General features: G+C 32.0%; 1 protein-coding gene across 3 annotated transcripts in view; it reads left to right on the plus strand.

The window, feature by feature from the left end:
* The window catches only part of LOC108549570 (beta-amyloid-like protein), an 80,654-nt gene extending 54,778 nt beyond the window's left edge, over nucleotides 1-25,876 (plus strand). For 2 of the 3 annotated variants that reach the window (XM_017903011.1, XM_017903010.1), the window contains 11 exons: nucleotides 9,729-9,819; nucleotides 11,990-12,120; nucleotides 20,334-20,541; nucleotides 22,428-22,647; nucleotides 22,850-23,032; nucleotides 23,495-23,566; nucleotides 23,648-23,838; nucleotides 23,971-24,131; nucleotides 24,215-24,441; nucleotides 24,534-24,680; nucleotides 24,900-25,876. In XM_017903011.1, coding sequence (XP_017758500.1) covers nucleotides 9,729-9,819; nucleotides 11,990-12,120; nucleotides 20,334-20,541; nucleotides 22,428-22,647; nucleotides 22,850-23,032; nucleotides 23,495-23,566; nucleotides 23,648-23,838; nucleotides 23,971-24,131; nucleotides 24,215-24,441; nucleotides 24,534-24,680; nucleotides 24,900-25,010 — 1,742 coding nt within the window. In that variant the 3' untranslated portion in view covers nucleotides 25,011-25,876. The remainder of the gene's footprint in view (nucleotides 1-9,728; nucleotides 9,820-11,989; nucleotides 12,121-20,333; nucleotides 20,542-22,427; nucleotides 22,648-22,849; nucleotides 23,033-23,494; nucleotides 23,567-23,647; nucleotides 23,839-23,970; nucleotides 24,132-24,214; nucleotides 24,442-24,533; nucleotides 24,681-24,899) is intronic. The other variant, XM_017903012.1, reaches the window with a different exon arrangement.
* Nucleotides 25,877-26,690: the final 814 nt, after the last annotated feature.

Here is a 26,690-nt window from a genome sequence, read left to right on the forward strand (position 1 = left end):
CATCTTGGATTCACATTAACAATTCAAATACTTATCAGCACATATAGAGAAGTAATTTTCCATTATATATTAAAACCATTTTTGTAAATCTTTTTACAAAGCTTTTTTTACTATAACTATCCATTAGAAAGCTTACAAAACTATAAATCTTTTTATCAAACATTATGAAAAATATAGACATAGAGCATTTATAACTTTTAAATATCCATAATGAGAAATAAAAAAGGACCAAAAGAAAAAAAGAAGGACAGTACAATACACAAACATGTTTCAATGACCAATAATTTTTCTTTTTACTTATTTTCACACTTCTCTTCCAAGTAGCTCAATATTTAGCATGTTAAAGAGAAAGCGTGAAATTAGTACCCATGCTCGCTAATTTGAATGGAAAAAGTATTCATACATGTTGGATTATTTAACGTATACTTATTCTATTTACACTTAGTGAAAGTGTAGATGTGAAACTGAATGCTTCAGTAGAAAATACAAGTCTGACAATGTGGCTAACAAAAGCCAGCAATGCGAATGCAGCCAACTCAAGTGAACAAAATTTCTGTGCAACACCTGAAATTAATTTCCCTGAAAATATATTTGACTATTTAACACTGACGTGTTTCCACTCTACTCTTAGCTTATTAGTTTGTAATGAATATGTACATACTATCATGTAACACAACTACTATTGCTTTTATGTACATCTCAAATAAATTTAGGGAGAGTTTCCATTCTATTCTTCTCTTTTCTTCTCACATACACATGAAGTTTATGAATTTGAATTTAAATATGTATGAGCATATCTCTGTTGAAGTTTACCTGCGTATGTTTAGTTATAGGGAACGTAGATACTTTAATGTGCTTTTTCCATGTCAACTGAACATATACTTTGGATAATAAATGTGATTATATGGGTATATATTGACTTCATTTCAATATAATATTTTCAAGGGAATGGAATGAAATTTTAGATCAAGTAAGTTGGACTAAAAATACAGCATTAGTTAAATAAAATTATGTATGATATAGTACAATTATTTTTATCTATAATTAGATTATATAAAATGAACAAAATTTATGGAGTTGACACTAGAACTCTGGATGTATTTGTTGAAATATTCTATATATAGAATTTTCTAGTTATATCTGTATTATACTTTTTAAAAAATTATGGCATGAGTATAGTTTCTAATTCTAATTTGCACGAGATCTAATAGAAAATAAGTATAAAAAGAGTATTTGAGTTTATACATATATTTCATTGAGATAAATTCTGTTTGTAATTGTGCATTATTATTATTTCTTTCTAATTTGATACTAATTTACTACGCATAAAACTTTATTTTAATAAAACTAAATAACATTATACATAAATTTTGAAATAAGTTCTAACCAATTTTAATAGGAGAGAATAAAATTACGTATTCATGAAGTAGATAAGTTTTATCAAATTTTAGTTTGGCAAGATAGAATTATTGACAAAATAAAAAGAGTTTTAATGGAACAACATAAATTTATATATATTCATAGAAGAAAGAAATTATATATGAATGAAACAAAAAAATTATAATGGCACACATTAACAATTTCATTGCTTTATTACCAGTAAATTCTAATTTTCTTCAAGTACATTTGCCCCCATTTTTTTTTCCTTTAAAATATATTTCTTCTCTAATTTAAAATAGGTATGTGATGATTATACATATATTTAGATTGATTTTTTCCTGTTAAAAAAGAAAAAAAGGAAGATTATATTACTACATTGTGGTATTGGTACTGTCGACACGTTTCATATAAATGGGAAAGGTATCGACGTTTAAAGGATGGGTTCCGCATGATCTGTCAGTGACGAACTGTAACCAGGAAATGAATATTTCTGCTCCACAGAGTCTGGTAAAATAGTCATCTGTTTCTTTGTCCAATTGTTATATGGATAACGAAAAATATATTTTACACAATCCTCTATCTAAAGGACAATTGTCACTATGCCAGAAGCCTAGATCATGTCTGTTCAGAAAGAGCCTTATTCTATAAAGTATTTATAATAAAATATTATTTAAAAAAATATAAAAATAATAAAATATTAATATTTAAAATGCAAATTTAAAAAGTTATAACTGATTTCAATTTTTAACTTCTTAAATATTTGCTCCTGAGTAGCTTGGTATGAGCCATTTATAAAATAATTTATGAAAATAAATGTGCAGACATTTATGTTTTAAGATCCAGGTGTTCTAGATGTAATTTTTTAAATCTCTTCTATAGTGTAATTGCAAATGACTAGATTTACATTTTTTTCATTTTTCAGACATCTATTTAAATTTGGTAGTTTCACTCCTGCATCTAGCAAAAAAATTCCTATATGATTGTTATCAGTAAGAAATCTAGAAAGATATAAGATTAATTTAGAAAATTTAAACAGTCACGGAGCAATTTTTGTATTGTTTCAATACTTTTCTATGTTATGGTTGTACTCAGTATTTCAATTGTTCCTGGAAATAAATTGTCACTTTTGGGGATCCTATAAAATAAATATATTGCGAAATCTCTTAAAAATCAGGGATTAATATTTTACAATGATAAAAACAACATTACTTAAATTTTAAGTAAATGTAAATAGTATTCAACAAAAATGATATATCCCAACATTTAATTAGCTTTGCAGAAGTATTCCAATAGTATTAATCATGACACTGGTTATCTAAACATCATCTTGAACCACCACTTATTAAACTAGCCAATGAAAAACATATGATTAGTGACAAGATCCAGTGACAAGAATGTATGCTTAATATCAATATTCCAGTCAACACCTAACCAGTAGTATTCTACTTATATAACAACTTGAAATTCTAATGACAGCTTAAAAACATTGTTATATTAAACATTTCAACCGTATATTACTATTGTAAAACCGAGTGATGGTGAGCTTGGGTTTAGTTACTTTACTCAGCAGTGCCATCTGGCGTCGACTAGTGCGAAGTATCGTTTTTTAGCTTTATCTCTACTTATTCTATTACCTTGTTTTCTTAAGCTGTTTTAAATTCTTCTAAATCAGTCTTTGTACCCAAGGTTCGGTATTTTCGTGCCTCATATATTTATACAAATTTTTACATCCAGAATTGCTGAAAATTACAATTTTTCTTTTTGTTAGCACTTTCAGTATTATCTTCAGAAAAATCCATATCCTCTTTTATCCAGTTTTATTTCAAACAAGCGATAAACTGTCAACAAATATATATATCTTATCATGTTTTTCATCGTTGTGTATGATTACAGTACATAATGAAACTATCTAATTCTTTCCATCGATTATTGATTTAAGCGACTGTACCTTTTAATCCTTTTTTTTCTTTCTTGTTTTTTCTCTTAGACAATGAATTTACCTTTGAATTGTCTCTCCCTTGTTAGGGAAATTATAAGGAAAACACGAAAATTCTCATGATTCGTTCACTGCGAATTAAATAGTAAAATAGATGAAGAGGGCGGTGGCACGATTAGAGGAACCATTTGTCTTGGGACTTCCGTGAGTAGCTGTCTTTGGGGATTGCAACCACCGCCCACTGTGAAGTTCATGGGGGTGATGACCGCAACACAGGAAGGGTCACAGCAGGTCGAGGGGGCCCCAAGTGTCTACGTAGCTAATGGGCCCGTTAATTACCGTGACACATCTGGTTTATGATCCATCACTAGCTGAGCCAGCTAGGACATTAGAAACAGATATATATATGCACAATGTAATCTGAGAGTTTCAAGATCTTAATTGCAAAATTGGTCATTTTTGTCAATAATTTTTAATTGGTCATAAAATTAGATGCCCCCGTATTATAATTTAACAATTATCAATATTAGTGAATTTATAAATGCAAATTGTGAGATATACACTTATCAGACAATTTTTTGTTTAACTTACTATTTGTAAAGCTCATAGAGTTTGAATTCCTTTTTTTATAGTTCAGTATCTGTTCAATATTTTTATTGGTTTAGGGGATAGTTAGGGTTATGACATAGACTAATTCATGAAACTTGTTATTGATGTAGAATGTTATTATTATTAGAGAATTTATTAGCAGCATTAAGTTGTAACTTGTAACTTATAAAATTGCTCTAACTGATAGCTTATCATTGATCTACAAAGTCTAGATAACATACAGACAAAGTATCATTGAAAACAGAATATTAAATAATTTATGGAAGATTTTATCTGACTATATCATGAAACTGTACTCCCTTTCAATATAATTTATCAACCACTAGTATTAATAAGTTGTATACTCTTATTAGGCATTTTCCAAACTGTTGTGCAATTTATAAAATATAGTTATAAAATTGAATTTCTTTTATTTACAATTCATATATTTGAAAATAATTACAGTCACATAATAATAGGTCTAGAATAATTGCAATTTGTGACGTAAAACTCCTCTAACAATATTGCTTTCAACATGCAAGAGAACTCTAACAGTAAATTTGTTAGTGTACCATTAATCCACACAATATAGATAAAATAAGAAACATTGAAAAGAGCATGTCACACAGTGTATACCAAGCATCAAGATCTGCTCTTTGGCTGCGGCTCAAAATGTTTTGCAACCTCTCCATACATTCTTGCCAATTTAGGAGCTTTACAGGAACAAAGTCGTGAATTCAAACACTCACATGGTGCCTGGACACAAACGCATTATGCACATGAAACTTTTACTAGTCCACCATTCATTGTTCCAATTAAGAGAATATCTGAACCATTACGTACAGCATGGTGACTCGTTTTACGAGCTCTCACATTAGCAGGCACAAAATGTTTCATGCCTCTAGCGTTGAATGACTGTTTCATGGCATCGTTCATGCTTCTAGTAATCATTCGTTAGCGTAAGATCTTTATCCCCATTTACTTCCTCTTTGAGACCCATCCTACACCATTTCAATGCAATTTGACTAATGTATTCGGTTTAAAATTCAAATACCCTGTTCCCCAATAATTTCAATCCCCGTTCTCGGGCTAACAACGCTTGTAATTGTTAATATACTTTTCTTCGATTGGGTTTATGGTAATCGAACACACACATAACGAGCCATCATAATAACAGATCCTTCGAGATTCTTTCGAGGATGGTTTAATTTATCGAATGTCTCCAAGTCTTTCGTAATTGGACTTCGAGGATTTTTACTTCCTTCTTAGATATGAAATTTTATTTCGCTTAATAGGTTCGATGTTAAACTTAAGCAGGATTGATGTTTTTTTATATCATTGGCTGATTTCAGTTATCGCGAGCGTGATGATTTAGGTTAGGTCGGCAGAGAGGGTTAGAAATGGCTGTCAGAAAAGTTAGGTCGATTAATTAACAACTTTTCACAAATGTGTGCTTTATTATGGGCAAATATCAGAGGAAATTTGGAAAGAAATCATTTATATCAGCAGTTCTCATTCTTTTTTTCTTTACATATTATGTCATTAATATGTGATTAAGTCACGTACATAGACAGTAGCATATCTTCATCATAGTACTATATCTTATTGTACGTGATTTCAAAATTTAGTATAGTTTGGTGTATTTAACATATCATCAGTGAGAAGCACGTTATGCTACTCACCTATTAAATTTCTCCACTTCTCTGATTCTTTTTCAATTTTTTTCCCGATAACTTTATTATTTTTGGTGTTTTATTTTAAATATGCTTAAAATAAATTACCTTATTGTTATTAAAATATATTATTAATAATACATACTGTTATTATAATAATATATAATTGAGGCAGCTCATAGAGCAACTTAACCCCATATGATGTTAAACGTGACTCAAAATTTTTAGATGAATATTACTGGGATTTTTGGTTTCGCTTATTATAAAACAACAATGTGTATTTTATTCTTAACTTGCTACACTAAAGATATTAAATAAACATTTTAGACGAATATCTAGCAAATGATATTATTTTATAACACAAGTAGAATAATATAAATTAGATCCATTTACTTGTCTTTGTAAAGTAAATTTCCTTTTATTTTATCAAATCTACCATATCATATCGTTTCATAGTATCGGTATATAAATTTGATCTGTAACTCGGAACCTAATTGGCGTTATACGATATGCCTAGTCGACACAGTCACGTGGGATTCAGCAAGCAATTTGCGTTAATCTGACTCCTATGGGTCTACTTTATGTCGTTCCGCTGTATTGAATAATAGCACGTGTTAGATCATCGTCTCAGTGAGGACTATTATATCGTAAAAATTGGACGATGGTAATGTTTATTAGTGACAATAATAGAAAAATGTGCAAATAACAATAAAATGCGAATTATTCGGTGACACGAGTTTATACTCACACACCCGGCTTACTACAGTAGTTCTACACTATTTCTTATAACGACCAGCTCAAAATTAAGCTCAAACTTAACTCAGAAACTGTCTCAGATTGTCCTCCAATTATGCCAACATTTATGCAAGTAATTTTGATAGAAAACACAGGTTTTTAATTAAAAATTGTAAATATTGTTCGACAATGAAGACGCGTTGTTCTTTCGTGTGGCGCTCTATTTTTAATACCACTGAATTGTCAGCTGTTATTCTGTCTTTTTCTTTTCATTGGCAACACTTTACCACACAAATGGCGTAAAATTCAAATTTTGCGCGAATTTTGGGATACTATATTTCTTGTACACGATTTCTAATGCGGTCGTGTTACGGCCCTGACACATAATCGCACAGGGTTTTCCCCGATGAACTTAAGGACTTTGCACCTTTGTAAAGCTATGTGTACTTGGTGGAAGAAGTACGATACTACTATATTATAAATAAAAATGATAGGGTCTCATATACAAAAATTGACTTTGATGTCCCACCATTACCGAAAAATGATTTAATTGCAATTAAATATTAATTAAAAGCACAAAATGATACAATACTTTGAATGTTCCTGCATAAAACCTGTGCTTCAAGACGGTGAAACAAATAGGAACCTGTTATATACTTCTAGGAATTATTTTAAAATGTTACAAATTTTTTTTTTTTCATTTTTTAAAGAATATTTATTGAAATAGATATTTAAGAAAATATAATGCAGTATTTATGGGATTTATTTATTCTCTTACCATAAATTTGTAAATTTCATTTTATGTGAATTAAATTATAAATTCTGAATTGTGAGTGGAAGCTAGACAAAATGTTTTGATCTTCAGATATAATGCACTATAATAATATTCTTTTATTTTATTGTATGAAATAAATATTATCTTTTTCCACAAATTTATTTTTATATTTATTAAATTCTGCCCTGTAAATGATAGGTAAATTAAATGTTTTGGATTTGTAAATACAACACACAGTAATTTAATTTGTAAGAAATTTTTAAATTTATTTTAATGTTTACTTAATTAAAAGTGCAAAATTCCAAATGAAAAACAGTTTAAATGTTTTGAATTTGCAAATATAACACATTATTTTTATTGATTTTATTGTTATTTGTTTCAATCAATAAATTGAAAGGCAATTTAAATGTTTAAAGTTTGCAAAGTTAAAATATTTGTGAAATATTTTAATGTTGTACTACTTGGAAAATATTAATTCATTTGTTACATCTTTTCTTTTAAAGATGTATTAAGGTTATTAAATAATTTTGTGCAATTATTTTAAAAATGAAATTTTTTAAACTTTGTTTTATAAAGAATTCCCAAAGCGCTTAATAATTTTCTAACATAAAAATTTAAATTGTCTTTATTATTATTTTCTTTTTGAATGAACTTTTTTGAAATTCAACATTTTAATAAAACAAAGGTATTTCAATTGGAAGCTTCATAACTTCTTTGTATAAAATAATATTTGCAGGTAAAATGAAGTCTGAAAACGTAGGTTAGGTTAGTTTAGGTTAGGTTTTTATCATAAATTTATCGTAAAATAATATATTTATATTCATTTGCACAGATGAATTATTTTCTAAAGAGAAATCTGCAAATACCGTATTTTTATATAAAATAATATATATCATTATATCTATCAATTTTGTAATATTCTAAATTAATTATTCCATTGGGAATATAAAAAAAAAATTAAATTTCAAAATATACAAATGTATACTACAATTGATGTTGCACTAAAACAAACAAAACTCATATAGAGAGAATATGGTGTGGAAAAATGCACTTTGATTGATTTTTTATCTCTTTTTCTATGTCATTTGGCATCTATAGGAATATATGGCAATATGAAAGCCATAGAAGGAAAACAGAATAAATCAAATTTTTCATTTTTGCAGAGCAGTTTGAAAATCCAATACCCTGCCAGTCTGGCTCACTCAAAACACAAAAAATTCTCTTTTTATTTGCTTGTGGAATCAAATATACGCTTGTCATCTTGTCAAGCTTTTCAGAAAATATTGATGCCTTAAGATTGAACATGCCACTAGTTTTTTTTTTTTTTTTTTTTCTTTTTTTTGCAAAACTACATGAATTTGTCACTCAGTTTCAAAGGGTTTATATTTTTAAACTTAACAGGTTACAAAATTCTCTTTTTGACTATGTCACATCAAAACACTTCTTTTTGGTCACTGACTAATCCCAAAATTGAAAACCAACAAAAGTGAACACGTATGTGAAATGCTTTTTCATTTAGATAGTCTCTCGATAATAATTTTTCTTTATTTCCTTTCATCATTATATAATTTGCATTATAATAAAAAATGTAAATAGTTACAAAATATAAGCCTCTCAAAAATAGTAATAAAATTAACAATATTTTTGGTATGTCCACATATATTTAATCCCAGAACTAAATAAAAAATTAATCTCTATACATGATTTGATATTGAACTTATGTAGAAAAAAAATATGGGACCCTTTTTATTCTTTGATATTTTTTCCATAAATTTATGCTATACTAATTGAAACTTTCAACTGATAACATAAATCCTATGTGAAAAACAATACTTCTTATATATAATAATTCCTTATATTATGAAAACCAATATACATAACAGAAATACAAAGAATGAATAATTAGTCATTCCATAGACAATTTTCAAAGGCAAATTGTTAGCGTATTTTACTAAAACTCAACTTCTTTATTCCACTAATAAATAATTTTAGCTTGCTATATTAAAATTCATTAAAACTTTCTTATTTCATGTATGCATAATTTTATTTTCTTCTGCAGTACAATTCCCTATATATATTGAATTAGTATCAATTATAAAAGAAGAAAGGAACATTAAACCATTACAAACAGAATTATCTAAATAAAATATATTCTCTTTATCAGATAAATCTTTAACTACCAAAGTAACTATAAAAATTCCCATACAAAATATTGCAACAGAAATATAAAGTCCCATCTAAGTCTCCCAACCAACAACCATAATCAAAACGTCTGCAAATAATATATCAGGCTACAAAATTGAAACATTCGTCTTATCAATCCCTTAGTTCAGTTCACAAAACAAAATGAAATCTCAAGCGGCCATAGCCACCATCTTAAACAAACGTTTACGTGCACCCTCAGAGCGAGTCACTCTGATTTGCAGTTTCTGCCGTATTGATTCCTCCAGGTTGTCGAGCGCTGTAGCGGTAGAGAGTGCTCGCGTTAAGGGTCTGAGCAGACAACCATGGATCCATACGTGTACCACGTTACTCGATCTCTGTCTCGTGTCTCTCCGTCTCTCTCCATAATAAACATAGGCGTGTCCACACCGCAGACTATACCTTTTCCCCCTCTCACCGCGTCCATTTTCATTTTCAGAGGGTCCATTCCAAAGCGACGCGCTGCTCGTTCCGGAAGGTTGCCTGTTCGACCACCTCCACAATCAGACGAAATGCTGGGAATCACTCAGGTAAGCCAACGAGCTCGTATCGAAGACGAGCGAACGCCAGCGTATCGATTTACGCGGCTACCAGCGCGTAACCTTATCCTAGGGACTTCCACTGGGATCCCCAGTTCGATAATTCGCGGTGCCACCGAATGGTTTTGGCAAATTCTACGAATATCCATCCTCATACCCTACGTCGATATTACCCGCGTATGTGGCCACGAATCTGCCTGCTTATTTGACCGCCGGTTACCCCCACCACTTCCTGTCAATTCTAGCAGGGCTCGACGTTATCTACGCCATAGATGATGCGTTAACCAGAATCACTACAATGGAAAAATGAAATTTTGTATATCTTTTATTTTATTATTATGAAAGTATCTTAATCTAATTATTGATATTTTCACGATTAAAATTATGCCAAATTTGACTATATTTGAGTTCGTTTTTAATTAAGAAGAATAGAAGAGTAATACAAAAGTATAGAAATAAGTATAGCAATATTATTTATATTATTGAATATATTTAACGCGTATGCGGTTACATGTTTTTTGGCACTGATATTACAAATAATAATTTTGGAAGAAAGAAATGTATGTTCATGAATTTTTTATTGTCGATACCAAAGATGTTATAAAGAATTGTATGTTTTATAAAAAGACTACTGTGAAAAAAATTGCTGTTAAAAAATATTTGTTTAAAAATAGGAATTTTGTAGGATAATAGGATTTAATGTTATTTTAATAATATTTTGTTGTATCTCATTACTTTGTCTAATTCTTACTCTTGTTTTGATGTGCATGCAGTTACTCGAGTTAGCATGAGATAATATCGACGGATTTGTGAAAATACGACGATGTTTCCATAAGTGGTAATATTTCGGGATCGCGTAGCGTCACTTGTAGAAAAAGTGTGCGATTCTCGAACGAAAGCGATCAAGTTTCACGAGTTCGCTCGACCTTGACGACTCGAACGCTCGGTTTTATGTTTTTTCAACGTCGTCGGTTCGATGGTCACGGAAGATTCAGTTCGGTGAAGTGTTGACTCACTTTGTAAAATGTTATGCAGACACTCATCTATACATCGTGTATTTCTATTATTACCATCTTAACTACATTGTGTTTTTAGGTTTATTTGCATCAGAAAAATATCACGAATTTATTAAACATATATTTACAAAATAAAAAGATATAAAATGAATTTTTTAGCATAGTATTCTGTTCAAATATTTGAAAAAAAATCCGATTCTCCTAGCCGAGTAAATATGTTTACGTGTAGCGATATATTTTTCTACCTCATCATTAGCCGCACTATATATATAGAGTAAATATAGACGGCTGTCAAATGTACATACGCAGCTACAAATTATCAATTATAGAAACATTGTAGTCAAATCTTAGGATCTTCTCATGTTTGTATTTTACATTCTATAAGTAAATCTAATTTAACTAAAATAAATTCTATAAATAAATTTTATAGAACACAAATGAATATATTGCCCACTTATGGACATATATTATTGTAACAAAATCGTATAATTTTTTCATATTTGTATATGAAATGTATATCTCTATAAGACCTCTTATCAAAAGTGAGGTTATGTTCATGTACAGTTGTGTGTCCTTTTTCTAATAGCTATCTTCGTTCATAAAATAACTTTCCCATATAAAAAAATTCAAAAAATATAAACAAAAATACCGAAAAAATATAACTGAGCACCACAAATATTACTTTCTATAAATTTTATTTTATTTTAGGGATATTTGCAAACTGTCGTGACTATACGCATCTCCGGATATATAACCATTATATACAGCTGATTGTGAAAATGGTCTAAGTCAAAAATTAAAAAGAAACGACGTTATCGCTTATTTTGGATCGCATTAAAGCTACTCCATTCCAAAATAGAAAATCGAATTTGTAACTCGACTATAATTAATCGCATTAATTTGCGACATATTTAAAACACGAAACGTTTAACAATTCGAAACGGTGTACATAACTTAGACCACTTTCATCAGCACACTCGTGTTCTTAATCTAAAATTTAACCCACCGCTCAGCCTAAAAATGAAATTTTCACCCGAAAGGATAAATTTTCTGTTACGATTCCTCTCTGACGGGAATCTTTTCAGCCTGTACGAGCTGAACGAGCTAAAATAAGAAGCATTACACACTGCACACCTCTGTTACAGATGGAACGCGACCGCCGCAGACACCTGCAGGGAGAGGAACATGAACCTGAGGAGCTTCGCAATGCTGTTACCCTGCGGAATCTCTGTGTTCTCAGGCGTCGAATTCGTGTGCTGCCCGAAACACCTGAAAGGTACGTAACGTACGTACATTCTCTCATATCCATCATACGTTCATTCATCGACGAGCCTTGGTTCTCTGTATTGGCCAGGGGGAACTACCTCTTAGTCGACTTTAGCGTTTTGCACGGTTAGACCCCTAATGACCCTAATGTTGCATGATGAACGTTCACGGTGGAAGGTGAGAAAGAACCACGATCGATGGTTGCGTTTTTAAGTAACACTGGCCAGAAGCTTTTTACTAGCTCTTCGAGCATAATGGCGGCCGGGAAATGGGAACGTAGGCGCGAGGCCTCGGGAGTCGAGTTTCCAGGTCGACGTTTGGTCGCTGAGAAAAAGGAACGTGTTATTGTAATTCGATCGACGCGGAAAAGTCAGGAAAAATATTACGTAGCTCGATATCCGGTTGGATAAACAGTGTCGGCGTTACCGCGAAATGCGTTCTTTGTCGTTTGCTTGCCGCTCTCTGCGGGCTTTAATCGAGCCTTTCTTCGTCCGCGTCGAGTATACTTTTCTGGAATTCATCGAGTCACATAATGCCATTGAATCGTTTCAATGGTTCTCCCCTATTGTCCCGTTAATCATCGACGTATGTATGCTTGTTAACGAAGCTACAAAGGAGGCTTAACGCTTGGAAAATGCCTCTGTGACGTCCAGGCTGTTTGAATTTCGCGCCACAACCGTCTCTACCGAAAACCTATCTGGTGACGCGTTCTGCCACACACGCGTTGTTCGTGGTTCTTCTGAGAGAGGTCTTTGTTCGATTGTGTATTAAGTTGACTAATTGTAGAGAAATTTTCGTTAGTCGATGAACTTTGCTATCTGCAAGTTTTATTGCTTGAGTCATAGAACATAGACAACCTAGAGTCACGTCGTGATTTAGAATTTGGTTGTGGCTTTTGATTTGGGTAAATTGGTAAGCTAAGAGTAAAGGTTCACCGATTATTTATCAAAAATTTATAACAAAAATATGAAACAAAATATGAGTAATTGATTTATGTTTGCTTTTCAAAGTATTGTCTGTATTTCAAAGTTTGATATTGATTACTGTGAAATTTATCGTAGATTGAATTTGGGAAACATTTTGTATATTTTTCACGCAAAATGTTGACTTTTAATTCATTTCATTTAATTCATTTCGAATACATCTTCTGTGACAGGAATAATATATAATAATAAATTATTTAATATGAATAATATTTATGGGCTTTTCCTTGCATAAATATTATTATTTGCAAAATAAATTGATAAAATTTGTATGGTAAATTATATTCTATACGTATACAGAATATATCATGGCTAAATGTGATTTCATGTGCAAAAAGAAATGAAGAATGTAAATTTTTTTTTATAAATATTTTTAGAGTCTAATTCTCAAGAGAATCAATATTAAAAATTCAAAAGTGAAGTAAAATCGATTTCATTCGCAAGTACATAAGCTGTTTCTATCTGCACTTGTATTTATAAACATAGTATTGATCAGGCTTGACATTCTATTGTTCTTGTTCCCTGTTTCGTTGTTGTTCATACAAAGCAATAGAATACATATGTATACGTATGTATATTGACAGGCTTTATATAAAAAGATCTAGAGCACTCTAATTTTCTTCGTTAAGTTTTATTTATCGAGTTATAAATGTGACACTCGTGTATCGTTTGCTCTTTTCTTCGTCATTTTTCTCAGGAATAATTTCAAACGCTATGAACACTTTTCTCGGACAACTATAGTTACCAATAAAACACGAAAACTTTTTCTTGATGAGCCACAATAGTAGCTAAAATGTTAAGAGACAAACAGACTTTGGGAAAAGAGAACAGAAACTATTTTGGACACCATATAAACACCATATATCAAGTGAACATGATCATCTATAGAGTACAAGAATTTCTTTGTAGTGGGTTACTATAGTTATCCAATAGTATTTAAAATGTTGAGAGACAAAATGAACCTAGAACTAAGCAAACTTCGCCAGGAAGAAACAAAAATGGTCGTAGACACCATGAAAATCATGGCAACCAATAATGCATATATAAAAATCACCTCATAGTAGGCAACTATACTTACTTTATGATTACCAAAGAGTTAAAAGACAAAACGAAACTTAAAGCAAAGAATCTTTACCACAAAAGATGAACAAAGACCATAAACATCATGGTTATCAGTTGATGAACAAATACCATGGTTACTAATAGATGAACAAAAATTATAAATACTATAGTTACCAATAGAATATTATGGTTATTAATAGATGAACAAAAACCATCAATATCATGGTTACCTATAAATGAACAGAAGGCATAAACACCATGGTTACAAGTGGTAACGAGCAACTATACTCACTGAATAGTAATCAAAGACTAAAAAAAGCAAAACGAACCTTGATTACCATGCTAGCCAGTAGTATATACTTCAAAAAGTCATCTCACAGTGAGTAACTATATTCACTCAATAGTAGCCACAGACTGAGAAACCAGGAAGAACCTTGACCACCATGGTAGCCATTAGTATAAACTTCAAAAAATCACCTCATAATGATCAACTATATTCACTCAATAATAGCCAAAGACTGAGAAACCAGGAGGAACCTTGACCACTATGATAGCCATTAGTATAAACTTTAAAAAATCACCTCATAGTGAGCAACTATATTCACTCAATAGTAGCGAGAGATTGGAAAAAACGAAGCTGGAACACCATGGTAAGCTGTAAGTATAACGTAGAAAAATAGTCACCCAATAACCGGTTGTAACCAGTGAACGGTATCTAAAAGGCTGAAAGTCAACGCGAACCTCGAATCGAGCAATGTTCGCTCAGGGGATGAATATTCGAATTTACTCGACATCCATTACTGGAATTCCCCATCCCGTCTGTGCCTCGTGCTCTATTTCCGATTGAGCGTCGTTCGAACGGCTGGAATACGAGAAAGGGAGGAAGGAAGACAGAGCGGAGTCGAGGGGTGCATTAAGAAAGTAGGTATATTTCGATTCTGTCCTCCTCGTCCCACGACAGAGTAGTTTACCCTTGCCGCTTCTATCTTGCTCGCTCGTGCAATCAATAACGTCCGTCGACGTTCCCGACGACTGCGCAACGTAACACTATGCTTTTGCCCGTTCCTGCGCATCTTTTCCTTTCAATGCACGGTGCCAATACCTCGTACCCTACGACGCAGCTAATAAACCCCAGAGCCGAGTACGCTTGTCCATCGACGGCCTCCCTGTCTGCCAGACCGATTCGCGACACATCCCTGGCTTGCCAACCGGCTTACTGATCAATAGGAATGACCGATGAATCACCAACCAAATTCCCGACCTCCACCACAGCAACGACCAACCAACGCTCGCCACTGCTTTCGTAGGGTTTATTATGCACGCTGTTGACGAGTTTGCGGTCAGGGCTGATTCACCAAGGGGATGAACAAGGTCGAAAAATCGCGGAAGTCGTGGAGTAATGGATTTTTCATGGGGCTAACAGGATTATTGATTTACAACGAATGGAGAAATGTACTATAGGTGAACGATGGTAATTAGGCTGATGTGATGGAGATAGATAGCTTATGTTCCTGTCTGAATTAGAGTCCAAACCAACTGCATATTTCTAGTAACTGAAGAAAACATCTGGAAGAATTTAATTTGAGCTACTTGGTGGTACTAGTATCAGACTCACAATTCCCACTTGGAAAAATTCTTGGAATTTATGATTAATATTAGTTTATATTTATTGACAAAAGTGTCATTGACTTTGGAGTAGGAAGCTTATTACTTCTTTGAAGTGAAAGGTCTTCAAGTGTTTCCACAAGAGTTAATACTTAACTTATCATGATTATGGCTGATTATTATCTGACTGTTTGTGGTAAATGAAATAGGTTATGTAACGGAAGAAATGGAATAGGGAACAAGATAGATATTGGTAAATGGAGTATATGTATATTGTAAGAAAAATCTTTAAACAAAAGTTTGAAAATGGTCTTTTAGGTTAGGGTGGGTTTGCTGCTCTTTTGAGGCTGATGATATTCATTGGGAGAGATATCTGATTAACACATTAAACACAGTTTATACAAATGAGAATAATTCAAATGGTGTAATTATGATAATTATATAAAATAATAACCAATATTACTTTTGTAAGAAGCATCTGCATGTTTTCAAAATTTTTTACTGAATTGGTAACTCTAGGTTCTAGTAGTGATCTTGAAATCAATCCTACAGATGTAAAACATGAATGTTTACTTCCATGTGTCTTTAATCTCTCTTCTACTTTCATCCTAGAAGTACTGGTATCTAAATAAAATCCATTGATAAATTGATCCCTTTGATCTGTTTATTTTTATTCAAATTTATTACTTCTCTTACTTTTAAGAAATGAAATATCTATTAAAATAAAATAATAACCATTGAAAATTGAAACATTATTCTATTTTAAGAAACAATCTTTCACTGTGAACAAAATTGCTGATGTAAATAAACGTTTGGCAGCCATGATTCTTGTATGTTATCCTAGATGAAACATAAAGATATATCTATTATATTTATACATATGGACAAGAAGTAATTTCATATGCAAAGGAATAGATCAGAGGTGTAGAGTAGAATTTGTTTATTCAAAGGTAAATTTTTAACAAAATTAATTTTCAGTCTTCTGCCAAAGTTGTCGAGTAGAGAGTGCCGAAAAGTTTAAAAATGCTACTTTACCCTCTCGTATCTATAAACGAGATACGTCGTTTGTGCGCCCCCTTGGATGAGATATCTCACGTGTCCTTTCATCAGGACGCGAAATATCTCAATCCAAGGTTGGGGTGAAGATCAGTTTGGAAGATCTTATACACGGATGCAAAGAAGTTAATCATACTAACCGTAGGGTAAGTTACACAAAATTTTTAAAAATAAATTTTTATCGCCCTTTTCTGTATGATATCGCGTTCAGTTCCATAGATAAATTTCTGTCATCCTTTTTTATATTAAATAACATTCACTTGCGAATATGAAACATGTAAAAATTGGAAATATACCATTCAGAGGCCACCTGCAAATATAAAATAATTATTAAGATATGTAAGAAACGAATTAAATTTTAAACAAATTTTCTTTTGAAAAAATTAAACTTAGATACGTAGGATATTTTATAAATTTTAAGTTTCAAAGTAAAGGACATCTTGGATACATATATGTACATATATACAAGTATTAAACACATTAAGAAAATATTTTTATGCAAAATAAAGCTCAATCTCAAATATGGAATATCTAAAATATAAAATACCTAAAATTTAAAACAAAGATTAATTCGCCAGAAACAAAAGTACAAAAACAAACTTTAAATATTTTTCTTTTCCATAAAACAAGCTTCATCCAAAGTCTATAAACTCCTTTGCACCTAATATCAAATTTGAATCTCAAAGATCTTCAATATTTAGTACCTCAAAAGTTGGTACTCCTGTTAAACTTCATGTTAACAAAAAGCGGTCATCGAACAGGATATGTATATATATCACACGATTCCAAAGAATTCTTTGCAGCCATGTTTCCATCTTATATCTTTCTTTATAACCTTCCTTTTCCTTATTTCCCCCTTAGTTCGAGTACTCTTCTAGCATTGCACAACTTTTGTACATTTAAACTCTCCCAGGATACCCACTATCAGCGTTGTGGTTTACGAATTACTTGTTTGCACATTTTGTTTATGCCGCTATTTTTAAACTAGCAGCGCGTCGAGCCGTGCACAGTTTTTAGCGCGGCAATTTTTCACGAACGAGTTAGCAAAGCGTTCCCCCACTGTGTCTGTGAAAACACGCGGGAAGATCTGCGCATTGCGCGTGGGAGAAGGGAGAAGCTGATCGGTTGTCGGTTTGATATCGTCGATCAAATCTTGACAGTTCTTTCGTTCTTCCTTCCTACACGGACTTCGGGTAGGGAGCGACGACAGCGACAACGGCTTCAATACGTGCAATAGGCGAACAACGACATTCTCTGGTAGGGAGCGAAAAAGTGCCAACACAACCGCCACGTGACCCAGATAAAAGGATAGCGGCGAGGATACACCGAGCGAAGCTTTTGTCTGCCTTTGCAGAACTCGAGAAGTCATCTCATCAGCGTGTCTATTCTCGGAGAATGGGGCATCTCGAGAACCTAGTTAGTCAAGACGGCTGTCCTCTTCAACATAACAGAGACAAATTAGAGTTTTTCACGGTGGAAAAGGGTAGCTGAGTCGCGGGATACACGCGGACGATATGAGGGGCGGATTTCGAAATGCCCGCCCCCAGGACAGCGTTGCCGCGATTTGCATTTGTTCACTGCGCAGTATTATTGGGTGCTTTCGTGTTAGGTATGCAGATTAATTCCGTACCTTTTTATTCTTCCCTTGCTTTTTTCTGTCATCGAAATTTACATTTTTTTATACATGCATCGCGTGATACGGACTTAAACATTTGAAAATGGGCGAAGGGACATGACAGTTTGAAGATTACTGGTGATATCTGGGTTGGGTTGTTCGTTTTTTGAATGAATGGAATGATTTACTGTGAAATGTTAATAATGATTTATGAAATAAAATATGTTACAAGATGAGATATACTTTTTATTTACGTTATATTGATTGCTAGGATTTTTTAGACACTTGTTAAAAGTTGATGCCTATTATTATGCATAGCCATGTATATTATCAAAACACTTCTTTAGTATGTCTTTTTTAATTATGAACAAGGTCACTTTCGTGTAATCCTTCTTTTGCATATGATATTGAATCGAACTCAAGGATGTCAGAAAAAATTGCTTTTTCTTAATGTCTTCATTAAAAAATAATTTTAACAATTTATTTGTTATCTATTTCGTTGTAATTCCTTGACAATTAGAATGTGAAAAAGATTACAATTGGATTAGAATTTAATTTTTTTGATTTTCAAAGCTCGAGTTTAAGGTTTGAAGTGTTGATTTTATTTCATAAAAGAAATATCTTATTTGAAAAACTGATTAAATATTCACTGAAAGTAATTAAACAAAAGCAACAATATAAAAAATATCTACCTTAAATTCTACAAAGGATCCTTTGTTCATAGATTTTAAATTCTTTCTTAAGTTTAACAAATTTAAAGAACTATTAGTAAAGTGTAAGATTCTCGAAATTCAAAAATTTCTTGCACTTCAAGAAGTTTTGAGAAACTTATACCTGTACAAAATTATAGTATTCATTTTAGAAAACATTTTATGCATGTAATAATATACTTAAGAAATTTTTCGAATATAACATAATTTAGCAATGTTGTATATGAACAAATATAAAATAAAAACAGTATGTATTTGTTGTATTGCTTCCCCCATTTTATTTCTAATATTTACAATACTTTTACATGCAATATTACTAAAAAATCTTATCATTATATCATTGTGGTATAATAACATTTCTATTTAACACGAATGCAAAGGAAATACGGTGTGTAATATGCGTTTTGGTAGCCATGTTGAACGCAACTAATTTTTGAGGTTATGTTTGTCATTGGACTAACAATATAAATAGTATGTCGTATGAAATACGTGAATATTTGCATGATACCTCTTTGAAACTTCTATTAGATAGGAAAATACTTGTATATATTTGAAATATTTAAAAATAAATCCAAAAAAGTACTGAGCAACTTGCATACCTGACATTTTATAGCAATATAATTGGAGATGTAAGTATATGTAGAATTCTTTTTATTTATACTTCCACTTACGTATATATTGATGTTTTATTTTCGTATGGTAGATGTTTTTGAATATTCTGTATACTATTGCCTGACTTTGTTTCACATTGTGTTTTATTTTATATGGTAGGATAGTATATAAAATTTGAAGTGATATTTTTAGTTGTTTGATCGTTCTTATAACTGCATCATCATGTTATTCATCAGAATTTCATCATATCTATTGTACTATTAATTATTATTCTTAATGAAAATTAGTTTCAATTATGTTCTGAATTTGTCAACAAATAATTCTGCCCACTTTTGACTATAAAGTAAAAATTTGCTATAATATATGTAGGGATGTAATGCCATTCATTGTTGCTTTTTTACATTATTAACTTTAAATAATTAATAATTTTTAATATTTATCAAGTAAATTAAAACAACAAATGATTCTCTATCTGTTACCCATATTTCTAGTTTAGAAATATCTTTGTAAAAAGTGGACAGAAAATTAATATTAAGTCTAACATCGATGATAGCTACTAACATTTATGTGTAATTTACAGAAAATATGAAAGCCAAGAAACCAATCGATTTGCCGATTCCAAAAGGTCTGGACGAGGATCTTGACGACGACGAAGATGACGAAGATGACGATGACGTCGACGCAGATGATGAAGATGACTCTGATGCTGATGGGGATGTGCTCAGCGACCAACCTGACGATGACGAGAGCGACGAAGATTATCTCGATGATTACGACACTACGACAAGGTAAATCTGCATTAATGATTTCAATGTTTAGATTGTACGATTACGATTGAGTTGACAATGAAATGAATAAAATAAACAGGTGATAAATAAAATCACAGGTTGAGATAAAATATAGACTGTGCTTGGCTTGCTGTATTTTATGTTTCATAAATATTTTAATGTTTTATATTTCATAAAATACAATTCTATATGTTTTTGTATTTTATGTAATAATATTTGGGACTTTTAATATTTTGTAACATAATATTTACTATTTTTTATATTTTGTGAGATAACATGCTTGAATGTTTCCTAAAATACCATTTAATCCTTTCATATTTAGTGAAATAATATTTAATTTCTTCAATATTTTATAAAGTAATACTTAATGTTCTTTTGTATTTTATAAAATAATATTTAATACCCTTAATTCTTCATAAAGTAACTTTTAATATCTCATATTTCATAAAATAATATTCACTGTCTTTTTTATTTTGGAAATTATATTTTGGAAATAATTAGAACAAAAAACCAAGTACTACTATTTAGACTGAGAAATTGATTTATATACTTCTTGTAAAATCATACAAAGTACGATTATTAAAGTTTTGATAAGAAAAGTTAAAGTATCACAATAATTACTTACAAATAATTAAAATTATTTGAACAGTGAACATTTCTTTCATTACATTTGGTTATCTTAATGAGTACACGCAAGTTTAAATAAATAATTTATACGTCTATGGATGCTAAGTAGATTTTACCAAATTGCAATATTCCGAGCGAGAATAATTGAATTAAATTATTAACCCTTTGTGATCCAAATTATATTCAATATTTGCGCCCTATTTGGACAATAATTTCGGTGAATAATTTAGTTACATTTTCATATTTTCGCAAGTACTGATGCATCTATTAAATCTGCGTTAATATCACCGTAATCCGTCAATTTCAGATTTTAGCCGTAATAAATAATTCCATTGCTTAATTATTATTAATGTTCTCGATTGAAATGTACTATAATTCACGATATATATTACAATTAATTCTATCCAAGACTCATCTGTGGTCGATAAAGATCAGCACTGTTCTTACTTTCACTTTACATTAAGCGAAGTGTCTCATAAAATCTGTTTTACGGTTCAAACATTGTTCTTCTACAATTAAATAAAAATTGAATATAAGCAAACATGTCTTACATCAGAAATAACAACAAGAAATTAAATAAAACAAGAAAAGATTAACACTGACCTTTAAAAACTCCAAAAATACAACCGCAATCTCTATAACAATGTTGTTATATTCCAATATATAAAATGACTAAAAATTAAGAAATAGTATTTTAAATAGAACACAAAATATTTCACCCTTCAAAAATTCTGTGTAGATTTACCGAAGATATTGACTTCATATTTTAATATTATATTTAATATTTCAATAAAGAAAGAAATAGGAAAGAATAATTTCCAATGTTAACTGTTCAACGAACATGGCTGAACGAAATAATATTTCAGTGCCTATCAGAGACATCTACAGAGTGGAAAAATTATAGTACTGTCAGAAGTGACCGCTAAGACTCTAGCTTAGGACCCTTAAGACTGCATATCGACAATTGGCAGGAAATATAAACAAAACGGTCACGTGATCGATGCTGCGGACGCAGCTAAATGGCTGCTAAACGTGGATGCTCAAGATCGACCTTTAGTGATTCTAAGCAGGGGCTCCTGTGTACAAGGGCAGTCAAAATTTTCCTCAAAATATTCGATCTCACACCTGGATCAGCTGTATATGTTTCCTGTCAATTCTCGTTGAACAAAATATAATGTAAAGGACTTTCTAGTAAAGACTCTACGAAAGCCTAATGTCAAGTAGTGACATTATTTACTAATATAAAATATGTGTTACAGTTTGTCTAGTCGATTGTCAACGACGGTTTCAACTACGGAGAAACCGAAACAAGATGTGACCGCGATGCCGTTGCCAGTCAGCAGTAGTACACAGCAATCCCCGCAGTCGCAGAACACACCGGATCCGTATCTGACTCACTTCGATCCTCGTTCAGAGCACCAGAGCTACAAGCAAGCACAAATGAGGCTCGAAGAAGTGCACAAGGAGAAAGTAACAAAAGTAAGCGGGTGTTAACACCTCTTTCTATTTCTACGCGCGAGATAATGTTATTTATTTAAGTTTTGCCCCTCCTCGTTTTACTTTCGTATTGTTTACATCGCGTAACTCATGGGAAAAGAATGGGAAAGCAGTCGAATTTCGAGAGACAGCTATTATCTCGCGGGACACTAGTGTCGAAATCTTTGTGCTACAACGTTTTCAGGTGATGAAGGACTGGAGTGATCTCGAGGAGAAATATCAGGACATTCGTGCCCACGACCCAGTCGCTGCCGATGCTTTCAAACGATGGATGACCGCGCGATTCCAGGAAACTGTCGCTGCTCTGGAAGAGAGCGGTGCTGCGGAAAAACATCAATTGAGCGCTATGCATCAACAAAGAGTACAAGTACGTGATTTGGTAGAGTAATGGATAGTGACAAGGATCTAGGTTTAGAAAGGAAACGTTCGTCGATAAACACTGAGTACCTGAAGAACAACCCCCTGAATGTGAATCTTGAGAATAATTGAATTCTTGGTATTTTAGAATGTTGTGCTTTTTTTGGTAGATTGTAATATGTTAATTTACTAGGTTTTGGAACACCTAGATAATGCGATATATTTATTTTTTATTTATTACTTATTGTTATTTCATTGTTCCGTTTAAAAAATTAAGCTTCTAATTGTAGAGAGTATAAATAAGTGACTTTAATTCATATAAGGGGGCCTTCATAAGCAAAACATTCGATTTTTAATTTAAATCTAGTGGATCGACCAATTTTTTCTTAAAATAAATGCCATTTATTATTTAAGTATGTACATCATATAGACAGAAAAGTGTATTTGACGATATTACCTTATCAATTTACAGGAAGCTGTTAAGCAAAAGAACGAAGAAGCGATGTCGTGTTATACAGCTGCTCTGAACGAGACACCACCAAATGTAAATTTCTTAAATATTCTATATCAAATAGTACATTCGTAAATTCACAAATAATTTGCCACATTTTTATTTTTTACTTAGATGCATCGCATTCAGAAATGTCTCCAGAAATTACTTCGAGCTCTTCATAAAGATAGGCATCATACCATTGCTCATTATAAACATTTACTGGATAGCAGCTTGGAACAAGCTCAACGTGAAAAGCCAGCAACATTGGAACACTTGGCGGAAATCGATAGAATCACCAATCAGAGTCTGTTAATGTTAGAACGGTAATGTGTCGATCGATATAGCGTAACGTCAACGTCTCAGAATATCAGATTCCAGATTTTGACATTGCAGAAAAACAAATATATTTTAACTTAATAAAGCATTATATAGAGAATTTCGTTCGTTATATTTAGGTACCCTGATTTAAGCGCAAAAATTGGCCGCCTTATGGATGATTACGTTTTGGCCCTCAGGAGCAAGGATGAGACTCCTGGACTGTTGCTAGCGATGACGCGAGAAGCGGAAGCAGCCATTTTAGATAAATATCAAGCTGACGTTACCAGCAAGCAACAAGGTAATTTCTAAATTTAACAACTTTTTAACAAATGCAACAAAATTCAATAAAAACCATATCTATTGCAATTCATCGGTCTATAGAGAAGGAACATCAAAAACAATTGGAACGAGTACGCAAGGAGCAACGCAAGGCTGAACGTGGCGAATTACGAACGGAACAGGCACAACAGGAAGAAAACGACTCGATAAATGACAACAAAGATGTTCAACAACAACCAGAACAACAGTCTGCGGTAGCAGCTATGCATAGTGAAGGTCTTATTAGGGCAGCTCACAGCATGACACATGACATTTCCCACTCTGAACCAGTAAGTACAGTCATATAAAATTACTTGAAAAATTATACCCAAAAAATATCGCAATATGAAAAATGTCTCTATTTGTTTCGCTGTATATACAGGGTTACACTGTGAGAAGGGAAATTTATCACAGGGAAAGTCGATCCGTCTACTTCACACTTGCGTTTGCTGGAATTGCACTTATGGCTGCAGCAGTGGTAGGTGTAGCAGTATTCAAAAGACGCAGTGCAAGAAGCCCTCACAGTCAGGTATGTTCAAAAGATTATTTTTATTAGAGCGAAAATGGTTCGTAATTGTTTGTAATTGTTTTATCAAATGTTTATATTTGTTTCTATTATTTATTATTATTATAACATATTTTTAATATTTTTTCAAATTAATCGCAATTAGATTTAACTAAATTTTATTATATAATTAACTATGTAACTAAATTTTAATTATTATCGATTATTTCTAATATTAAACAGGGATTCATTGAAGTTGATCAGGCGGCTACACCAGAAGAGCGGCATGTTGCAAACATGCAGATCAATGGATATGAAAATCCTACATATAAATACTTTGAGATCAAAGAATAATCTAATCACCTCGGTCTACAGGAGATTTTATTTGAAACTGGTCTTTAATTGTCCGTTCTCGCGTATGTTCTTCAAGAATTTCATAGTATTTTGTTAGTGTAAGATATCTTTCAGGTTCGAGGTTCTTCCGAAGATTCCGAAAGTATACAAATCTATATCTTAGTGATATATGGAATAAAATCTGTCCATAGAGAAATAGGTATTGCGATACAATATCATTGTGACACGTCTCTTTATTATAGCTCATGACGTTATACGACCACATTTAACAATCTATGATATGTATAAAGCAATGTTCATATAACATCTAGTAGATAGAAGTGTTACGGGTTGATCCATATACTCGTACCGTCAAGATTATCTACGAGACAATTCGAAAGGGAAACAACATGCCAATGTGCCATATGGGAAGCGCGTAATGTTGTCTTCGGAAGTATCTCATACACGTTGTTTTCGTTTCGTTGTCATACATGTTACTAAAAAAAAAAAATAAACAAACAAAGAAACACAGGAAGGAGCGCTCATAATGAAGAAAAAGAATCATTACTCACATTAATGTTATACGCGATACCCTTCGATTAGAAGGCTGTGGACTATGATCAGTTACAAACTCATTGTTTTCAGCAATAGGAAATGCGTATGCGATGGAAGAAATGTATCTCGTCGATGACGCATTCACAGTATGCGTGCTGTTGCGCTCTTTGCTGTATATTTCTCAGTTCTGATATTTTTGGAGATAGTAAATGGCAATAAAGGTAAACGCAGCTTAAATAATATGTGAAAATAAGAAAAATGGTAGCAGCGGTAGCAGCTTGCACAGTGGCAGCATAAAAGTATAATCCGACTTAAACGAAAAAAAAAAAAAATGATAAGCATATTAATAGCACTATACAAAAGTGTATGCTCTACGACACTCTTAAAATATCAGAACGGCGGTCAATGCACGTTCACCTTCGTGATGCAGCTGTTTTTTCATCTCCGTTCGATTCCCACTGCCTGATTTTTTCAGCGACCTTTTCAGTACTTAACGTCTACTTAGATTATACAACTTTATACTTATAAGAAATTGAATCATGAACGTATCTAAAGTTTACGAGAAGCAAGATATTTTATCATTCCATAACAAAAGTCCACTATCTTATCGAGGTACTGTCTGAACGTATGCACGGAAAATATTCGGTAGCTTTGTTCGATTCGGCCGAGGTATCGTTGTGTTTTCTAATGAAAATGGACGAATCGAAAGAATCACGTCGAGGTTGCCGAATAAGAGGAACAGATTAATACAGGAGTTTTTTGAGTGGCATTAGTACCTCCGATTTAGATCGAATAAGTGGCGACTGTTAAAAACAAGCGTGTTTCTGTCCTTTTTTTATTTCATCGTTTTTTTTCTCTCGAAAGATGGTTCATACAATAACTATCTTAGGATATTAATTATATATGATGACGATAATATATTACACGTTTAATGCTTATATATTTGTATATGGTCAAAAGGTAGTAGGCTGCGCTTTAGCCAGGGTCGCGTGGGAAAGCATAGCTTTCATTCATTTTAATGAATAATTGCACGTTTTCTTTAATTTAGATTATATTTTTTTGTATCAGTTAATTAGTTATATTAATATATAAATATATATATATATATATCGATTTGTTAAGTATTATGTACAATTACAACAAAAG

The sequence above is a fragment of the Eufriesea mexicana genome, unplaced genomic scaffold (assembly GCF_001483705.2).
Source record: "Eufriesea mexicana isolate 0111107269 unplaced genomic scaffold, ASM148370v2 scaffold2087, whole genome shotgun sequence".
Classification (NCBI taxonomy): Eukaryota; Metazoa; Arthropoda; class Insecta; order Hymenoptera; family Apidae; genus Eufriesea; species Eufriesea mexicana.